Here is a 19,540-nt window from a genome sequence, read left to right on the forward strand (position 1 = left end):
GCCCTATGGTTTGATGTCATACATGTAGGAGAGTCATTGTGGAAAGAAACCCCTTCTGTGAGCAATAATGGGAGCGGAGAGTGATTACTGACACGATCAGATTCCAATATATTCAGTAAGCTAAATGTGAGCGCCTTACAAATGGAATGATGTTTCTGGAAAAAGAAAGACTAGACACGAATGGGACTGCAATGATGCAAAGCAAAAACACAACTTTCCAATCCCAGCACTGCCATTTATTTATTGTGTATTTCCCATGACTGTCCCCTTCTCCAATGCTTGTTGATCACACAAGAACTAAAAGCTTACCGGACAGTATCAAGATTCAGGAGAATCTCCAAAGTTAGAACATTGGGTGGAAATCAGTAAGGTGAACAAAAAAATCAGAGGTAGAAGATGGAGGACCACAGCATCACAGGCAAAAAAGGATTTGGGGGATCTTCGGGGATCATGAGCTGAGCCAGAGATAGATGTGGTACAAGCTGAAAATAAAAAAGCAAACCCAGCCCTCAGCTTCATCAACCGAAGAACACTATCCGGATCAAGAGAAACAAGCTCTCTTCCTTTCTGTTGTGTGTTGCTCAGGACACACTAGAATGTTATATCCAGTTCCAGACATTGCATTTTAGAAAGGAGATTGACAAGCTGAAGCATTTCCAGAGGAGAGCATTCAAGAGGAAAGGAAAAACACATTGGAGGCACCTAGCTGGAGAAGAGAAGGCAATGGAGAGATGCAATGGTTGCCTCCATGTTTCTGAAGAGCTGCCATGTAGAAAAGGCAAGATTTTTAGACTTACTCCAAAAACAGGACAAAAAACACGTTCACGTATCAAGTGGGCTTTGGTTTAAAATCAGAAAAATCCTAATTGTACCCAATAGTGGAGCTGTGGTGGACTTTGTTTTACTGGAGGCATTGAAAGAGAAGCCAGATGGCCGTATCTAGGAGATGCTGTAATAAAAGATTCTGCCTCTGGTAAAGTGTTGGGAGTCATTGATCTATCAATCCATTTAATCTTTAAGATTACCGGTATATAGCAGAAGAAGCAACAAAAGGGATCTCATTTCGTTTATTTGGCCCATCCCAATTCTTTTCAAAAACCACACCGGACTTTTCAGGGAGCCTAGCTTATTGTATCAGTATAAAGTAGCTTGTATAGTTGCCTGCAGGTCTTTGTAGAAGTCCCCAATGTTTCCTTGGAGGAGTGGCATCTTTCTTATCGCTATGAGGCGATTAAAGCCCCGGGGAGTTACAGAAGCCCAGGAAAAGAAAGCAACTCCAGCGGCCGCTAAAGGCGACGCCCGGCTCCACTCCTCCTCCGCGGTATTCCAAGTTTCCATGTCTTCCTGCTGGCACGGTCTGTCGCCGCAATGCATTGTGGGGGTGGTAGTTCCTCCCGCCCCGAGCGAGAGAAGATGTCCGAGGTGCGGTTCCCCCCAATTCGGGCGCTGGATGATTTTCTCCTGGGCTCCACTCGCTTGGCTGCCCCGGACGTGCGGGACCTGCAGCGCTGGCACAATCGCGTGATTAACAACCTCCTGTACTACCAGAGCAATTATCTGCTGCTGCTGGGCGCGGGGCTGCTGCTGGGCGGGTGAGTGCCACGGCGGCGGGCGGAGCAGGGCCGGGAGGCATTGTGCGGAGTCCGGAGGGAGAGGCGAGGGTCGTGCGGGGGAGACTCGGATATCGAACAATAGGCAGGCTTGGTTGGTGGAAGGCGAAAGGCCGAACTAAGATGGGGAAGGGTGTTTCCCCACCCTCCTTTCTTACTATTACAAATAATCCTCGACTCACAACAGTTCACTTAGTGACCGTTCATAGTTACAACGGCAGTGAAAAAAGTGAGGTAGGGCCGTTTTTCACACCTGCAGCTATTTCAACATCCCCATGGTCCCATCGTCAACATTCAGACACTTGGCACCTGACTCATATTTATGACAATTGCAGTGGATGATCCTGGGATCATGTAATCAACATTTGCAACCTTCTTAAGAGCAAAGTCAACGGGGAAGCTAGATTCACTTAACAACAGTGTTACTAATTTAACAACTGCAGAGATTCACCTATCTGTGGCAAGAAAGATGGTAAAATGGGACAAAATTCACTTACATGTTTTGCTTAGCAATAGAAATTTGGAGCTTAATTGTGGTCATAAGTCAAGGACTACCTGTATTGAAATCCGAGCTCCTTAGGAGAAGACATTTCATCTTCCAAAGGTGGGATACGGAAACTAAGAACAATCCCTTCTTCAATCTTTGGAAGGGAAAAAGTGATGTAAGTGGAAAAATGGCCACTTAAAAAAAACCAGAAACCCATTGCTCCTGCAATTTTGAACACCAATCCCAGGGGCCAATGCAAAAGAGGTGTCTGTGTCTTTAATGATCCTGGGGTGGGGCAACTGCGAGTGATGTAATCATAAAGCATCTGGAAAACAGATCTCCAACCTAGGCAACTTTAAGACTTGGGGACTTCAACTCCCAGAGTTCCTCAGCCAGCTGAGGAACTCTGGGAGTTGAAGTCCCCAAGTCTTCAAGTTGCCAAGGTTGGAAACCCCTGATCTGGAAGATGGCAAATTGGAGCATCGTCCTAAATTTTAGTACGCACATTTAAAACTACAATGCGAAAGAGTCTACGCAAGCATAACTGTAATACAAGATAATCCTCACCTGTCCCCAGGAAGCAGAATCTTCAAGCGTCTGCAAATGCCTCTCTGAAAAACTGTTTTCATAGCTCTTCAAAAACGGAATTGTGTGGACTCTTTATCAGTCAAAGTTTAGGCTCGGGCATGTGACTGAAACAGCTTTGGTCACTGTCCCTTGTATGGGGCTGGTGTATCTGCCGTGGCCCTTTTCTCACTGGACTTTGAGATCTTTTGGGTCATCATGGGTGGATTGGAGCCATCTTATGGTATTTTTGCTCTTTAGAGGATGATTCTAGTCAGTAGTGTTTTTCCAAGTGATCAGGTGCCCATGCAACTGGTTCTTTTACAATCAGAGACAATGTAAATAAAGGGATTTTAAACTTTATTATTAGCTAAAGCAAACAGATTAAAAAAACATAACATAAAAAGCATACATACCAAGCAGGATAATATTCAAATCTCTTATAAGCTCCTAGGAGCTCCTTAATACCAGAGGTGCACGAAGGGTGGCCAATTTCCATAGTACCCAGTGCTATGTTCCATGCTCCAGGCAAACAACAGCAACCCTGAGATTTTTATCAAAACCTGTCACCATGGCTTCAAGGCCCTGTTATGGTTAGAACACTGCAAGGCCTGCCCTTGACTGCGTGACATGTGACTCTGGCATGGGAATCAAAAGTATGAGGCTTTCACAGTGAGAACAGCTTTGAAGATTTGGAGATTTCTTCCCCTCCTTTATTCAGTTAAAAGAATAGCCAAACCGGGAACAAGCTCTAAACTTTCTTAATGTGAAGAAGAAATCAAAATATGCCCCTAAGCCGCTTGAAATAACCATGGTCTTCCACATGCCCCTTCAAGTAGTGGTGGGGGTGAAGAGCTTGCATGGTAGTGACACCCTTGAGTGCCAGTAGTTCTCAATGTAAGACCATAATTGGGAATGGAGTTTCTGTCACTAAGTGAGGTAGTCATAAAGCACAACGTCATATGACTGTAGGCTTAGTGATGGCAGTCCTAGCACCTCCCATTGCTGTTACTGGTAGTCCTCGACCTACAACAGTTCAAAGTCAAAGGGGAGAACCAGTTTCACTTAACAACTTTGTTACTGATTTACCAACTGCAGTGATTTACTGAACAACTATGGCAAGAAAATTCATAAAACGGGGGAAAACTCCGTTAACAAATGTTTCACTTAGCAATAGAAATTTGGGGCTTAATTGGGGTTCTAAGTTGAGAATACCCATAGCAGAGTTCTGCAAACTTGGCAACTTTAAGACTTGTGGACTTCAACTCCCAGAATTCCTCATCCAGCTTTGCTTTAAGCATAGGTGGCTGGAGAATTCTGGGTGTTGAAGTCCACAAGTCTTAAAGTTGCCAAGTTTGGGGACCCCTGACCTACAGTATTAAGTGAAGTCCACCAATCACAAGCTGAGGAGCCACCCCAATCCAAGCCATTCTGGGCTTTGTGCCTCCAAGCCTTGGCAAGGGACTGCTTCTAAATTCCCCCCCCCCAAATATGCCTATCTCCTCATCTCTTCCTTTTGTCTTCCGTGAACCCTGCTTGACAGGGAGGCAAACAGACCCTGAATTGTGTGGAACTGGAGGTGCTTCCCACACCTCAGGAAGCCCCGGGTGCCCCAGGCCCAGCTTCAGAGGCCCTTCCCACACTGTGTTCTGCTGTCCTTCACCAACTTCTTCCTGGTGCTGGCGAGGGATGCCTGGCCTGGTTGTAGGGTCAACCTGGGCCTTTTGCAGCCCCAGAGCTGCAGTGTGTGGCAGTGGTGGGATTCCATTTTTTTTACTACCGGTTCTGTGGGCGTGGTTTGCTGGGCCTGGCTGGGGAACGATACTTTAAAATCTCCAGTCAGAGGAGGTATTTGCCAGTTCTGTGAACTACTCAAAATTTCTGCTACCGGTTCTCCAGAACCGTTCAGAATCTGCCAAATACCACCTTTGGTGTGTGGTGTATTCCTTTGTGTTCTATTCCCAGGGCTGGCCTGAGGCTAGACTTTGCCCTGCTTTTTGTGACCCTAGACTAGATTCAGGGTGCACCAAGGAACCCCTTTATATTTTGCTCTTGGGCTGGGCTGCAGCTGAGCTTTGGTGCCGGCCTGTGGTTTGGGGACTGTGAAAAGCAGTGTGAAGCCTAACCCACAGTGTGGTACCAATGGAATTCCGGGTGTCCTGTAGTTCTTGAGCTGCACTGCAGTGTGAAGCCCACTCCCACCTTGGCCCAAAAGCGCAGCGCAAAGCTACCGCTGGTCCAGTTACAGGGCAAAGCTACAGCTGGCCTACCTTCACCACTCTGCCCTCCGCTGCCACCTTGGGCCCTCAACCATCCCAGCAGTTCTTCGTTGTCTTGCTTGCTCCCGCTGCTGAGGCCTGGCCAACCTGGCTCTTTGGGAAGCAGCTGTCGGCTGCCCGAGGCCATCTTCCCCAGGTCTCATGAGGAAACAGCTGGGCACAACCGGGGGAAGAAAACCCGACATGCCCAGCAGTGGCCAGGCCAGGCCGGGGGCGCCTTGTCAGCAGCAGGCGCAAGAAGACAATGAAGAGCAGCTAGAGAAGCAAAGGGCAGGGATGGAGGGGGGGTGTAAGTTGAAATGGCCCTGCAGTTGTAAGGATGGAGGGGCTGCTCCCGTGTCCAAATTTTGTCCATGGGACTACGGAGGCTCTGCAACAGCTTTGACTTAAGCCACCTGTCGTAGGTCCCTTTGTTCAGAGTAATTGTAACTTCAAATGGTAACTGAGTGTGAATGGCCATAAGCCCAGGACTACAGATAGTCCTGGACTTATGACCACAATTGAGTCCAAATGTTCTGTTACTAAGAATGACGGTTAAGTGAGTTTTGTTCCATTTCACAACCTGGTGGAATTCCAAATTTTTTTTTACTACCGGTTTTGTGGGCGTGGCTTGGTAGGCGTGGCAGGGGGAGGATACTGTAAATTCTCAGTCAGAGATGGGATTTGCCGGTTCTCCGAACTACTCAAAATTTCCACTACCGGTTTTCCAGAACTGGTCAGAACTGGCTGAATCCCCATCTCTGAACCTTTCTTGCCGCAGTTATTAAATGAATCACTTCCGTTGTTAAGTGAATCTGGCTTCCCCATTGACTTTGCTTGTCAGAAGGTCGTAAAAGATGACCACGTGACCCCCGGATGCTGCAACCATCATAAATACCCATGCCAGTTGCCAAGCGTGTGAATTTTGATCATGTGACCACAGGGATGCTGCCACGGACGTCATTTTTGTCAGTGCCGTTGTAACTTCAACTGGTTACTAAATGAACGGTTGTAAGTCGAGTACCTCTACCTGTACCACGGATGTCAGTTCTCTCTGCCATTATTCAATCTTTATCAATGTGGAGCCCCCAGGGAGATCTCTTGTTGAAATAGCTGGTGGGAGCTGTGGTTTGGGGGAGCTTTTCCCAAGTCTTAGCTTGTGTGCCAGCTTACCTGGACGTAAGGACCTTGCTAGAGTATAGCTCATTGCCCTCATCCTCCTCTTTCTATTGGAGCAACACACTGTTTGGGTAGTCCTTGACTGACAAGCATCTGTTTAGCGACCATTCAAAAATATGACAGCACTGAAAAGAGTGACTTATGACCACTCTTTTCATTTACAAGCGTGCCACGGTCATGGGATCAAAATTTAGGCCCTTGGCAATCAGCATGTATTCACAATGGTTCCAGCCTCCCAAGGTCACACACAATTGCCATTTCTGAAAGTCGGTGGAGGCAGCCAGATTCGTTTAAGGACTGTGTGATTCACAGAATAACTGCAGAGATTGATTGATCTGACAACCTGAGCAAAAAAGCTCATAAAAGAAGGCATGATTCAACAACAGCCTTGGTCATAAGTCAAAGACTACTTGCATTGGTACCGGTCAGAGGGAGTAATCAGTAGGTTCTGACCAGTTCTGGAGAACCTGTAGTGGAAATTTTGAGTAGTTCAGAGAACCGGCAAATCCCACCTCTAACTGGCCCCGCCCCCATCTATTCTCTGCCCCCCGAGTCCCAGATGATTGGCTGGGTCTTCTTTTGTTGTCCTGCACAGGAGAACAGAGCTGGAAAGCAGATTAGTGGGGTGGGGAGGGAATGGGGATTTTACAGTATCCTTTCCCTGCCACGCCCACCAAGCCATGCCCACAGAATCGGTAGTAAAAACATATTGAATCCCACCACTGTGCATAGGGCTGCCTTTTGAGACGAACCCAAACTTTCAGTAGGTATCAAATGCCCAGGTGCTCCCAGTTGCATTGAAGTTCCTCCATAGGCTCCTTAGTAAGTTCCAAGTTGAATTTAAACTGCTGGTTTTAATGCATAAAAGCCCTTTATAGCTTGGCTCCAAGTTAATTGCAGCACCACTTCTCATCACCGGAGTTGGCCTGCAGGTCTGATTGTGCAGAAAAAGCCATTGGCTATTGTTAGGAATTGATAGTCACCTAACAGTTGGGTTGGAAATATATAAACCAGGATAGACATTTAATACAGTCTCTTTAAGGGAATGCTAAAATTGTAATTGGGTTTGGTTCCTCAAACAGCCATAAGATGGAGCCAGAAACCTGGGTTGTTCTGTTGTTAGTTGCTAGTTGTTCTGATGTTTGATGTTCTTGGTTCCTGCATTTTTCCCTATAGACTGTTGCTGATTGTCATTCTTCTTGTATTGCTGTAAGTCTGTTACTGAACTGTTTATGATACTGGACTTTGTTATTTGGATTATCCCTGGACTGAATACTGATTGCTTTAACCGTGTATGACTTGGACTGCTTGTTGGACTTTGCTTAACCGTTTACTGGAAGTAAAACCTACATTTTACTATTCAGTGTATCTGTGTGCTGGTTGTGTGTTATTCAACATCACTCTCCCTACGTCTCCCTGTGTGCACTCATTCTCCTAATGGGGACTTACCTCAACAGCTATTCCCTGTTTTCAGGAAGAAAACTGGCTTCATTCCCTTTCGTTCAAGGGGAACAAAACCTAGAAGCATTTTTCCGTATAGGGCTGGCTCTTTTCTCCCATTTGATAGGTGCCATCAGATTTGGGACCCTCAGCAAATGCACTAGAGCAGGGAGTCTCCAACCTTGGCAATTCTAAGACTTGTGGACTTCAACTCCCAGAATTCCTCAGCCAGCTTCGCTTAAAGTTGCCAAGGTTGGAGACCTCTGCACTAGAGCAGGGCTGTCAAACTCCCAGCCTGTGGACTGGATGTGTCACATGCTGCCCACGCCCGATTTAGCAAAGGAGAAAAAAAGTCCCGATACATCACATGACAACGCTGTGACTCCATGAGCTTCATAACCCCGCACTAGAGGGACACTCAGCTCAGAGATATCCAGGCCCTATGTTCCTCATCATTTTCCCTCACTCCAGGTGTTTAGGAAACCCCAAACCATCCACAACCATAGAGGGGCCTCAGAGTGGGCCACCCAAAACATCTTCTGGAATCTGGATTGAATGCACGTGAGGATTGCAGATGGTGCTCCCTTGTGGGCAGAAGTGAAGACTGACTTTGGGGTCTCGTTTGCAGGTACTTCCAACCCATGCTGATTCTGCTAAGCTGCCTCTTGATAGGCCTGCTGTTTGGAGGATTCGTGTGGGCAGCTGAGAACAAGCCTTCCGTACGACGCTTCCGGCGGAATTACCCTGGCACATGTTTCTTTGCTATCCTTGGTTCTGCGTATTTCCTGGTGTCCCTTTTCGAAGGCTCTGCCACCTTCCTGATTTTCATCGCTCTGCCCATAATGTGTGAGTTCCCAGCTGAGGGCATTTATTTATTCATTCATTCATTCATTCATTCATTCATTCATTCATTCATTTGATTCATATTGCCGCCTATTCGCCCATGGCGACTTGAGGCGGCTTACCCAATGTAAAATCATACTTCAAACAAAAAATAAACATAAAAACAATAAGAACTAACAAAAAGAATCAAATAAATTAGTAAAGTACAATAGAACAAAATTTGGGAAAGCAAAAAAACAAAACAAAAACAAAAACCAACTCCCCACCCCCGCACCCCGAAGACAGTGGATCACACTAGCCATTTGATGGGTTCCTCAGGCCCGCCTGCAAGACCAGGTCCTCAGTGCCTTTCGGAATAGTATTAATGAGGGGACAATTCTAATCTCTGCGGGAATGATGTTCCAGAGAGATGGAGCCACCATAGAGAAGGCCCTTCTTCTGGGTCCCACTAAGTGTATCTCCCTCAGGGGTGGGACCCGCAACATTCCCTGTCTCCTCGCTCTAATGGGTCAGGTAGATGACACTGGCAAGAGATGTTTCCTCAGATAATCTGGACCCAAGCCATAAAGGGCTTTAAAGGTGACAACCAGCACCTTGAATTGTATATGTGGGAAGGCTGTGCAGCATCAGTACAGCCAGAATGCCTTTTCTTGCGTCTGTTATGTCTCTTCCCAATCTGTTTAGGCTTGTGCAGAACACCTGTTTTATTCTCAGAATATGGTGTGGACAGAATTTTCCAAGGGTGGGTTTTGTTGAGACATGCAAGCAAAGAGAATTGGATTTCATTTAGCATGAGAGAACATGTTTCTCTCTTCCTGCGGTAGGGATCAATATGAAAACACAGAGCCCGTTGCTGCCAAACGCTCCTGCAGCCAGGAGCGGCTCTGGTTTTCCCATCTTATGCTGCAACCCAAATGCTGCACATGGCTTCACGTAGACAGAAGATGGGGAAGAGAGTTTTGTTCAGGCTTCAAACATTTAAAACAAGTTGCATGATTTACATTGCATGAGTGAAGAAACGGTGGCACTTTAGGTGGCACTGCTTTTAATCCTCTTTATTATATGCCATTCTCTGAGCAGGAACACAAAGAGAGAGGTTTTTTTAAAAATTGTTTTCTTTTATAAACAGGGAACTGAAAGCTGACAGCTTGGCTTGCAGGCTTGTTTGGGTTTGCAGACTCTGGTTGGCTCTCTTCCTCCCAGTCTCCCTTTTATAAAAATGAAACTGATCTGAAGGATCAGGGGTTCCCAATCTTGCATCTTCTCCTAGTGAAGGAATTTATGCAGGATGACCTTCCATTCCGGAGGATAACTCCGTTGCCCTCAGGGGAATAGAGTGAGGTTCTGGTGTGAAGTGGGAGGAGGTGGTTCTGCCTATTCCTCTGTTACCAATGACTATAAACACCCCCCCCCCCCGCTTCTCTTTCCCTTGCAGTGAGCCTCATCCATGCCTCCCTGCGTCTGCGGAGCCTTAAAAACAAGATTGAGAACAAAATCGAGAACATTGGACTCAAGCGCACACCGATGGGGCTGCTCCTGGAAGCTGTGGGCCAAGAACAAGAGGCTGGATCCTAGACCATCAACCTTGGTTTCCATTCCCTCTGGAACTACTCTCTTCCCTTCCAACAGACGCCTGCGTGCTTATTGTTCAGCTTGCCTCAATCTAGCAACCTGGCTGTGAGTTCCTGTGGAAGAGCCTCTAGCTTACATCAAACTCAGCAGAACTACAACCGGGTAACAGCCAAGAGAGGAGATGGACTGAAATCAGCCTAACATTCCAGTTTAATGTTAAGTATTCCCCATTGGAATAAATATTTTTTTGCTTTGGAAAGGAAGGCATCACAAAGAAAGAAAACTATAATTTAAAAAAAAAACTCCGTAGTAAATTGTTGGTTTAGAATACATAGTTGCTGGTTGAGAGAAGGACAAAAATTGAAATCAGAACCAAATGAAATCAGTGTTGTTCTAAATTCAGCTTTTTTCCCCACAAGATATGGTCCAGATATGTCGAGACTACAGTTTCCAAATGCTCCAGTTAGCTGAGAATTTTTGAATTGCAGGAGGCTGTAGATAGCTGGATTATTATTGGTGGGCTTTCAATGTATTATTCATTATTTGCATAATGCCGCTGCTCAAAGGGCTTCAGAAAACAGTATTAGGGCTACTTTGTGTAGGAACCCCGTTACTTAGGCCAGTATCATTTATCCCTTGTAGAGCAGAAATCTTCAGCACCACCCCCATCCACCCTCTGGTATGTTCATAGCAGAGCTGAGGCTGAAATGGGGGGAGTTTGGATTGTCTTGCTTACTCTTGGGACTGTGTCCCCTCATCTGTAGAGGTTTTGGGCTCTTGGTATTCAGATGGAGGCAGCAAGTAAAGCAACTTGGATGAGGTTTGGCAGTGGAAGGGAGCAAGCCAATTTTGAGAAGATTTAGCTAAATCTTTGAATGAATGATGAAGGCTAATCATTTGCAAATCTTAAGAGGATTCTTTTATGAATGCTTTTGAGGGAAAGGGAAGGCTAACTCCCAAGTGCTGGTAAAGGAGACTATTTGATGTGCAAAAAACCCACAAAATGGCATCAAATGGGTAATTTGTTTATTTTAATCCCTATATTAGCATCTGTTTATATTTTTGAAGCCCAGATTTGATCACTTTAATAAGATATTGCAGACTATACATTCCACTTCAAAGGTGTGGAGCTGCCCCTACTTTTGAGTATATTTAACAAGCAAAAGAACTTTTGTCTCTTTCCAAGACCAAATTAGGAAACTTCAAAACTTTGTCTTGACTCGTGAATGGCAATAAAGTGCAATTCAATTTGTTTACTTTTAGATTAGCTTAATGTGCACAGTATAGTTAGTAGAACAGGGTGTGTAAAGCATAATCACAAATCATAATCCTAAAATCTGGCTTTGCATTATGTGCAAATGCAAAATATTTTATCTCACAACAATCCTCTCTATTCAGGTCATTTGGAATTCAGATGGTTCTCGTACAAAACTTCAGAGAAGAGACCAAACCACAGTTCTAAATAGTATACAATACATACAAAATGGGGTGTTAAAATACTGATTGTATTCTTTTGATCATGCTGTTTTGAAAAGAATGGAAAGAAGCAATAATTAAATTTATGTAATTTTGCTTGAAAAGGATTTTCCATATAAGCTTTTATGATAGTTAAGAAAGGAGTTCTTTGAATCTATACTTCCTGGAGGGTTTTTTTGGCCTTCTAGAAAGTCCTTGTTTGCTTTTAGCAGGAAATAACAAGCATTAACTTAGCGTCTGATCAAGCTATTTAGGCTGGTTCGTTCCAGTCTTTTCAGCCTTAAGTGATCAGTGGGGTTGGGTGGATGTCTGGGGAGTTGCATCTGGAACTGCATGAGGGCAGCTTCAATTTGCCTTTGTACTTGGTAGAATATGTGCAATACCCCAGATGTAATTTTTGTGTTCTCATGACATCTGCTGCTTGTTGGGTGTTTTACTTTTCCCAAGCCAGGATCTTTGATAGCTCACTTCAGCTATCAAATCTCATTGGACTACTGGCTTTTCATGTATTTAGAACAATTCCCAAGTCCCTTGGGTGAGCTTGAAGGGAAAATGCTTCAAAATATGTAAGGTATGGATCATAAACTGACCTATACAGGTTACAACAAAAAGTTTTTCTGAATTTGCAAAACAATTTGCACCGTAAACTAATCACTTCAGCTGGATTCATACAATTCATTGTGATAAAATGCAGTTGACCAGTGGGTGAAACCAGTGGATACTTCTCTTGAAGTGATTTGCTGACTTTGTTCAGCCTTTTGCTTCCCACTTTAATATGGAGGAAAATTTAAGAGTTGTTAATCAGGTTGAGATCAGTTTGCTCAAACTGGGGCAGCTGGAATTGGAATTCTCATGATAGGGTCAGTATTTAGGCAGTATGGATTATAATCAAACCCAACTGGAGGCACCACATTGGTTATCCTAGCAGAGGACTTCTTGGTATCTGGTTTGCAATTCTTGATATAGCCATTAAGTTAGAGATGTTCTGCTTAAGACATAAGTATCTATATTTGTCTTCCTGCCTGCATAGTTTTGCAGTAGGTAAGAAACTACATGGCACTATTGTCTACCAAGTTGTCATGAGGCATGATTTAAAAGGGCTTTTTTCCCTCTTAAGTCATACCTGGATGAATCAATTAAGCCTCTTGCAACCATACTAGAGGATGCAAAGCATGTATGCCACTGTTTGTAGGTCTGCATACTAGGCTTTTGGGGAAAGGGAAAGCAATTAACAGATGCTTTATTCTAAGTGGGAGATTGCAGTTTGTGTTTTTCTGAAAGATGTTCTTATCACTCACAATCCAGTCAAATTATGTAACAAGTATTGATACATAATCTCAGTGGTAGATTGTGAATGTTCCCTCATTCTTTAGAGCAGGGCAGTCAAACTCGCAGTCCACGGGCCGGATGCATCATGCGCTGGCCATGTCCACGCCCAGTTTAGCAAAGGGGGAAAAAGTTCCGATAGGTCATGTGACGCCGCCCTGACAATGTGAGTTTGACACCTCCTGCTTCAGGGGCTGCATGTAGAACATGCAGGTACAAACCCAACCCCCTAATTGAAGTTGAACTAAAATGTCTACAGCTGCAGTTTGAAGGGATCGTTGCTTTTCGTTTTGGGATTTCTAGCTGGGTTACTGAAAGAGATGGGAAGTGGCTTTTTCTCCATTTGCTTAGCTCTGGGAGGTGTGTCTGAGAGGTTTGATTGGAAGAAATCATGTATCTGGCGGTGAAGAGTGTCCCTCCACCAAACGGTCTGTTGAAGGATGGAGAATGCTGGTTTCACCAAATGTCTCTGTCTTTAAAGCTTGTTAATTACAGAAGTGAATGCAGCCTCCCTCTGTTTTTATACTTTTATATGTGCCAAAATCACTAGGACGTCTTTCCAACTAGCAATAAAATTGGAGAAAGGTTTTCAACTGTTTGTAATCATGATTGTTTAGATGAAGGTTTAAAGTGTTACTTTAACTTTTTGTGGTGTTGTGGTCTGTACATAAATGCAGTTTTATTGCAGAAGAGTCAGCTTTGAAGATTGCTTCTCATGTGGAAATCCTCAAATTTGGATGAAAGGAGCTTTTCAGAAAAATACACAGATCTTTTTTTTTAATCATTGCCCCAATCTGTACGGTGAACATTCAGGTCCAGATGCACATGAGGGAGACCAGGAAACAGCATGGAGTTAATTTTTCTCAGAAACCAAACAAACAGCATTGTACAATTTAAGTGTACCAGTTTAAACTCTCTACATATGGGAAATAAAGTCTTGTGATTTTCACGACACCATTTCTCATGTAGTCTCATGTTTCTTCTCTTTTTGCTCTACAACCACTTTTGCATGTGCAGTGCCTTTCCTGAAAGAGACAGTTGGGAACAGCTGTCAAAGCAGCTGCACAAGATGTGAGCAGCTTTAATGTTTCAAAAAAGGTGCTTCATACACAGTCCTGCATGTTCCCAAGTACAAGGCAAAGGATTTGCAAAGCCCTGATGTTTAGCTAAGAGGATTACACAACTGCTGTCCATTCAATTCCCTGTGAGCGGGTAACTTAAAAACATGCTCTTCTTTCAGGTGTTGTGTGCATTATTGGATTCTATTATAATCAAAGTGGATTCCTCCCAGTCAATAGTACCCCTTGATGATCCTAACAAAATTAAATGGGCAGATTCTTTTAGCCATTTTCCTTCCAGGAGGAAAACTTTGAGGCATTTGTGGCACATTTCTGTCTGCTTTATTTTCATAGCAATTCTTCAAGGCAAGTCACGCTGAAACAGCCACCAAGTGTTCCAGTTACTAAATGAAGTTTAAAGCTCACAGATTAGATGCTGTCTAGTCCAGGGGTCAGCAACCTTAAACACTCAAAAGGGCCACAAAGGGCCTAACCGGAAGCCCCCCCCCCATTCAATTCTGGAGCCAACCGGAAGTCAAGTCCCCCCACCATAGAGTCTCCTAGCGCAGCATCCTTTTTCCTCTACCTGTCCTAACCGAAAGCCCTATCAATTGTGGAGCTGACCAGAACAGGGAGCTGCGGCAGAGAGATGAAAGAGCCACATGTGGCTCCAGAGCCGTGGATGGCCGACCCCTAGTCTAGTCATTATCCAGTAGTGTTTACACCATGATCCTGATCCTGACATGAAGCTTTCACACAATCATGGCCTCGTTTACAATCTTTATTATAGAAACCTTCTCTCCCTTATGCACAGTGCTCAGTTTTACATTTAGATCCCCATATATAATCTATACATTAGTGTATATTAAAAGGACACACAAGACAGTGACTCCAATATGGCCCTTGTTCCTTCAGACAGGGACAGGGACGGGGAGAAAACCGGAGCCTCTCTTGGGTTCTCTCAACCTCCCACCTTCCCTCTGCTCCAGAATGAACCTGGATTCCATTGGCACAGAGTTTAAACAAAGTGACTTTTCCTTTTATGTGCAATTGTGAGAGCAGGGGAAAACCATCACACGTTTTACAATTATGATGATGATGATAATGGTTATTATTACAGTGAAAGGAAAAAAAGGCAGGATGTTCCTTCCAAGTTTTGGAAAAATTGGGGGAGAAGGCAGAAAGCATATCAGATGAAAGGTACAGGAGAAAATAACCAGTCCAGCCTAGCAGGCAGAAGAGGGTGTGCAGCCATACTTTTAGAAAAATGAAGGGTTACACTGCCTGTTAAAGTTGGTGCAACCCATTTCCCAGTGAGAGTTGGGTTTTGATACACGCAGGTATGCCCACAGCGGTTTTGGGGAAGGCCACGTGGAAGTGGCTGTCCTTTCCCATAACCCACCCCACGGATCAGACTGTGTTACACCTTCATCTGGGATTTCTTGCCCCTTCCCCCTGTGAGAGGTAATTGCTGGACTGAATGGGTGGAGCCAATCACTGCATTCCTATAATCCAGCACCATGGTGGAGTTCCCCTGCTAGGAGAAAGGTCAGGGCCATGAAATAGGTTCATCCAATGGATCCTGCAAACATTTCCCAACCCCCTACTGTCCTCATTCGGGGCTTTGCCAAGAGCAGGATATGAGTAGGAAGGGACAATACATTGAAGGGCAAACTTTTAAGTTTTTCACAGTGAGGGCAACAGAAGTGGTATAGATCTCTCTTTTTTTTCTCTCTACTTTTTACAGGACTGATGTTCATTAGCAAGATGACAGATCTGTGCTATATAACATTTCACAAGAAACACACATTGCACAAACCTCTCCATTTATACATTCCAGGGTCCAGGGTTAATCCCCAACACGGAGCACCATGGCAGTAACAGTGCACTGTTCCCCAAGTGAGCACAAGAGGGCGCCACCCGTAGCAGAAAAACCCTTTTATGGAGAAGTAGTACAGTAAACACAGATTCCCCCCCACCCAGCCCACAAAGTCTGAAATTGGGGGGGGGGGGTTTGTTAACAACTGTAGGAAGAACTATGGACCCACTCCTCCCTCCCCTCATCCTGTGGTCCAGTATGACATGCAACAACCCACCCTCACACATGTGGAAACCTACCCTGCCAGCAGGGAGCCCCCCCCCCCATCCCCACAATGGTGCATCACCCCCAAAAGAGAGGGACCAGCAAGAAGAAGAAAAAAGGAAAACAAAAAGGCAGGAGATCCCCTTGGGGGAAAAGGGGAGCGGGGGGAATCAAACCAACGTCCCTGGGGTTGGGTGCTCTGTGGAATCCAAGCTGTAAGGGCCAGAAGAATCTTCCAGATAAAGCAGGTCCACAAAAGGTCTGAGCAGAGTGAAGCAGAGGAAGAAAGGAGAGAGAGAGAGAGAGAGAGAGAGAGAGAGAGAGAGAGAGAAAGAAAGAATGAATTAGACAAAGGGGCAGAAAGGAGTCATGCAACAAGTGAAAATACTTATTTTCCCTCCTGGTTTGTCTCCAGTTCTGGATCCAGTTTACCCTACACTAACCACCATCCCAGTTTCCTTTGGTTCATTCAATGGGTCTCTGCCATCCGTGACAAAGAACCAGCCTTGCAACTGGCCAGAGGCTTTAGACCAGGGGTGTCCAACCTTGGCAACTTTAAGACTTGTGGACTTCGACTCCCAGAATTCCTCAGCCAGCAAAGCTGGCTGAGGAATTCTGGGAGTTGAAGTCCACAAGTCTTAAAGTTGCCAAGGTTGGACACCCCTGCTTTAGACTTTAACTCCCATTGTCCCCAGCCAGCAAAGGGGTGGTGAGTCGGGGAAAGCTGCTGTGTAAGGGATACCTGCCTCCTTCCTTTTCCTCCTCTTCCTCACAGGCAGGCCTTTCCAACAGTTTAGAATTCGCAGCCAGAGAAGCGCCAGTTGTTTTGAAAAAGCGGGGGGGAAGCCAAAGAAAGAGGGGGAGAGCGGAGGGAAGAGGCGCAGGGTTGGCCTTAGGCAAGCGAGGGGAGGGGGAGAGGGGAGGGGCTGCTGAGCTTGTCACGGCAAAGGGAAAAAACGGGCTGCATACCTGCCATAGAGTGGCTGCCCGGCATAGCTCACAGAGTGAGGCAGTCCACCTCCTATTACTGGCCCCCCGTAATACCCCACGTCGGGGTTGGAGGGTCCCGGATCACAGTAGCCTCGCAGGTGCTGCTGTACAGACTGAGATGGTCCTCGTCTCTCTGGTGCCCCGCGTTGGGTAACTCCAGCGTTGCGTAAGTACCAGTCCCGGAGCCCCTCCAGGGCAAGGGCTTTGTGGAAGTTGCGTGGAGGAAGTAAGGGGGGTCCATAGCCAACCTCGCGGGACTGCGGGGGCAGCAGCGGCCCGCAGGATTTAGTGCGGGCAGCGGGTCGGGCTCGGCGCTGAAGCGGGCTTTCAGAAAAGGCTCCCCACTCCAGATGTGGGGGGCCGTCCCTGCGAGACAAATGCTCACCACCGCCACAGCTCCGGCGTTCTAGGTAATAGTCCAAGAGGAGATCGTTGTAAGGTGGGCGAGGGGTCCGGCCAGAGAGGCAAGGGGTCAGGGCCTCAGCACTCTTAAACGGAGGGGCAGTGGGCAGGAGGGGGTCTTCTGAAGGGGCCCGTTCAATCAAGGCCTCGGAGCTGTTGCTTCGACGGGTCCGAGCAGCAAAGAGGGAAGCTCTGTCAGCACTGGTGTCCCGGCTGGGAGGGCCAAGCTGGGAATCGTGGCTGCCTGACCACTGGCGGGAGTGGAGAGATGGGGCCTCTGACCTGGGACGAAGTAGAGGATAAATTACTGCTTTTAATTTTATGCTAGATAGCTTTGAAATAAGAAATACAATTACATGCATGATTGGGAGAAGGGGAGTAAGAATCTCTTGCACATCCTAAATATCCGTCTAGAGCAGGGGTCCCCAACCGTGGCAACTTTAAGACTTGTGGACTTCAACTCCCAGCTTTGCTGGCTGAGGAATTCTGGGAGTTAAAAGTCCACAAGTCTTAAAGTTGCCAAGGTTGGAGACCCCTGCTCTATAGAGAAGTCGTTTTACCTGTTGCATCTCGAGGTGCCTATTAGCTTTGTTTCCTTTTCAGTCCACTTGTTTTGGTCAGGGGGTAGACTTGGTTAGATAACTGCTGTTTAAATCTGCATCCAGCATGACTGGGGCAATTCAAGATTCCTCACCCTCCCCCAAAAGAAAAGGATGGTAAGTTCTCAATTCCCTGCATGAATTACCATGGCAGTGTTACTACTAGGGCCATATCAAGTCTTCTTCCAAATTTGAGGCATTGCCCAGAGTAGGAAGTTGAAGCAGAAACATTCCACTTTGGGGGAGTGATACTGAAGTGTTCCCTCCCATGTGCGTGCCTTAAAAAGATGACAAGGATAGCAAAAGTTTGGACGACACAAACTAGAGTAAAAGAGTTAGAGGCACTGCTGTCTTCCCGATTAGTTTGCAGGATCTTTGAAAACCGATCTTGACCTTTTCTTGCTACCCGCAGCCGATTCCCTCAAATATCCCTTTGGATTCCTTGTCCAACCCACCCCTGAATTTAAAGCCTCAGTTAAGTGCAGTCTGACACAAAGCAGAGCAACAATTTACTGTGCTTCAAATTGCTAGTTACTGCATAGAGAAAAAATAGTAAAACGCTGTCAGTAGGCCGGCCGTCTACAAGACAGGAGAAAAGGAGAGAAGAAAGGGGATTTAGGCTACCTTAACTGGTGATTTCCACTGCACGCATTTCTTGCCAACACAGGAGTTGCTGGGACGCTCCGGCCCTCAAAACTGGACATGCTTCTGGGGAGGGTGCGATTGGGGCTGTGTAAACAGACAAGGATCCTTTTTTAAACAAGTGGGTTCGGCTCTTCGTGTTTCAAGAGCCACGTTGCACGCTCACATGTGGACAAGCACTTAGACTAAAAGGATGATTCCAAGTCCCGTTCCCCTCCGCACCAAAAAAAAAAAAAGTGCTCTGAGAGCCTGAGTCACCAAGGCAAGCAGCTCAGCTTGGTTGGCAAAAGAAGCTTAAAAGCTGCCCTCTAAGCTGCTTTTTCCCCCTGTTTGTTTTCCTGGGAAGGAGGAGTTCAATCCCATTTATCTTCACAAAACAAGCTCTAGGGAGAGATGAAAAGATACCAGCTGAATGGGATTTTCTACTCCTTCCCTTATTGTCTGCAGTTAGCAATTTCCACTCTAGTTCCTAACCCTAAGTGAAATCTTGACAAAGGGCATACAACCTTGGGCACTTTAATAAGCCTTCTGGACTTCAACTCCCAGAATTCCCCAGCATGACTGGCTGGGGAATTCTGGGAGTTGAAGTCTGCAAGGCTTAAAATGGCCAAGATTGGAGGCACCTAATCTGGACACAATGGGCCAAGCTTGCGCAGCCAATTGAACAAGCCAGAAAACTGCCAGGATGGTATTATTTTAACAATCCTTCCACGTAGCAGATTTCCAAATTTTTCTGTATGGTTAAAGAAAAAAGGGTGGTTGGGGGGAACAAAAAGAACTCATCCTTTCAAAATAGACCACAGGCCCTCAGAATCTAGTCTATTTCACTTCTTTTCTCCGCTATCTGCAAAGCTGGGCAGGAATTATTTTATAAGCAAAATATTAAAATAATCACACCCCACAATTCCATCAGCTCATTTTTGTTGCGTATGTAAAATCAGGCTTCTAAGCCCACACAAAACTCTTATCCATGCTGACAGGTCAGCCTGGGTTGCTTTTCCCCCATTTGCT

At 45.8% G+C, this 19,540-nt stretch overlaps 2 protein-coding genes across 19 annotated transcripts in view; one reads left to right on the forward strand and one right to left on the reverse strand.

Annotated features, from left to right (window-relative positions):
* The first annotated feature begins 1,353 nt into the window (after positions 1–1,353).
* On the forward strand, positions 1,354–13,712 carry PRAF2 (PRA1 domain family member 2). The gene is made up of 3 exons (XM_026711288.2): positions 1,354–1,592; positions 8,167–8,384; positions 9,817–13,712. The coding sequence occupies exons 1-3, from the start codon at positions 1,369–1,371 to the stop codon at positions 9,954–9,956; spliced, it is 582 nt and encodes a 193-aa protein (XP_026567073.2). The 5' UTR covers positions 1,354–1,368; the 3' UTR covers positions 9,957–13,712.
* The window catches only part of CCDC120 (coiled-coil domain containing 120), a 45,547-nt gene continuing 36,969 nt past the window's right edge, over positions 10,963–19,540 (reverse strand). For 9 of the 18 annotated variants that reach the window (XM_087925668.1, XM_087925666.1, XM_026711678.2 and 6 more), the window contains 3 exons: positions 18,512–18,616; positions 16,866–17,570; positions 14,581–16,157 (listed from right to left, as the gene is read on the reverse strand). In XM_087925668.1, coding sequence (XP_087781794.1) covers positions 16,067–16,157; positions 16,866–17,570; positions 18,512–18,616 — 901 coding nt within the window. In that variant the 3' untranslated portion in view covers positions 14,581–16,066. Of the gene's footprint in view, positions 13,781–14,580; positions 16,158–16,557; positions 17,571–18,511; positions 18,617–19,540 lie in introns of those variants that run through there. The other 9 variants (XM_087925672.1, XM_087925671.1, XM_087925670.1 and 6 more) reach the window with 2 other exon arrangements.

Source organism: Pseudonaja textilis, chromosome 2 (genome assembly GCF_049901715.1).
Source record: "Pseudonaja textilis isolate UNSWEBS1 chromosome 2, rPseTex1.2, whole genome shotgun sequence".
Lineage (NCBI taxonomy): Eukaryota > Metazoa > Chordata > Lepidosauria > Squamata > Elapidae > Pseudonaja > Pseudonaja textilis.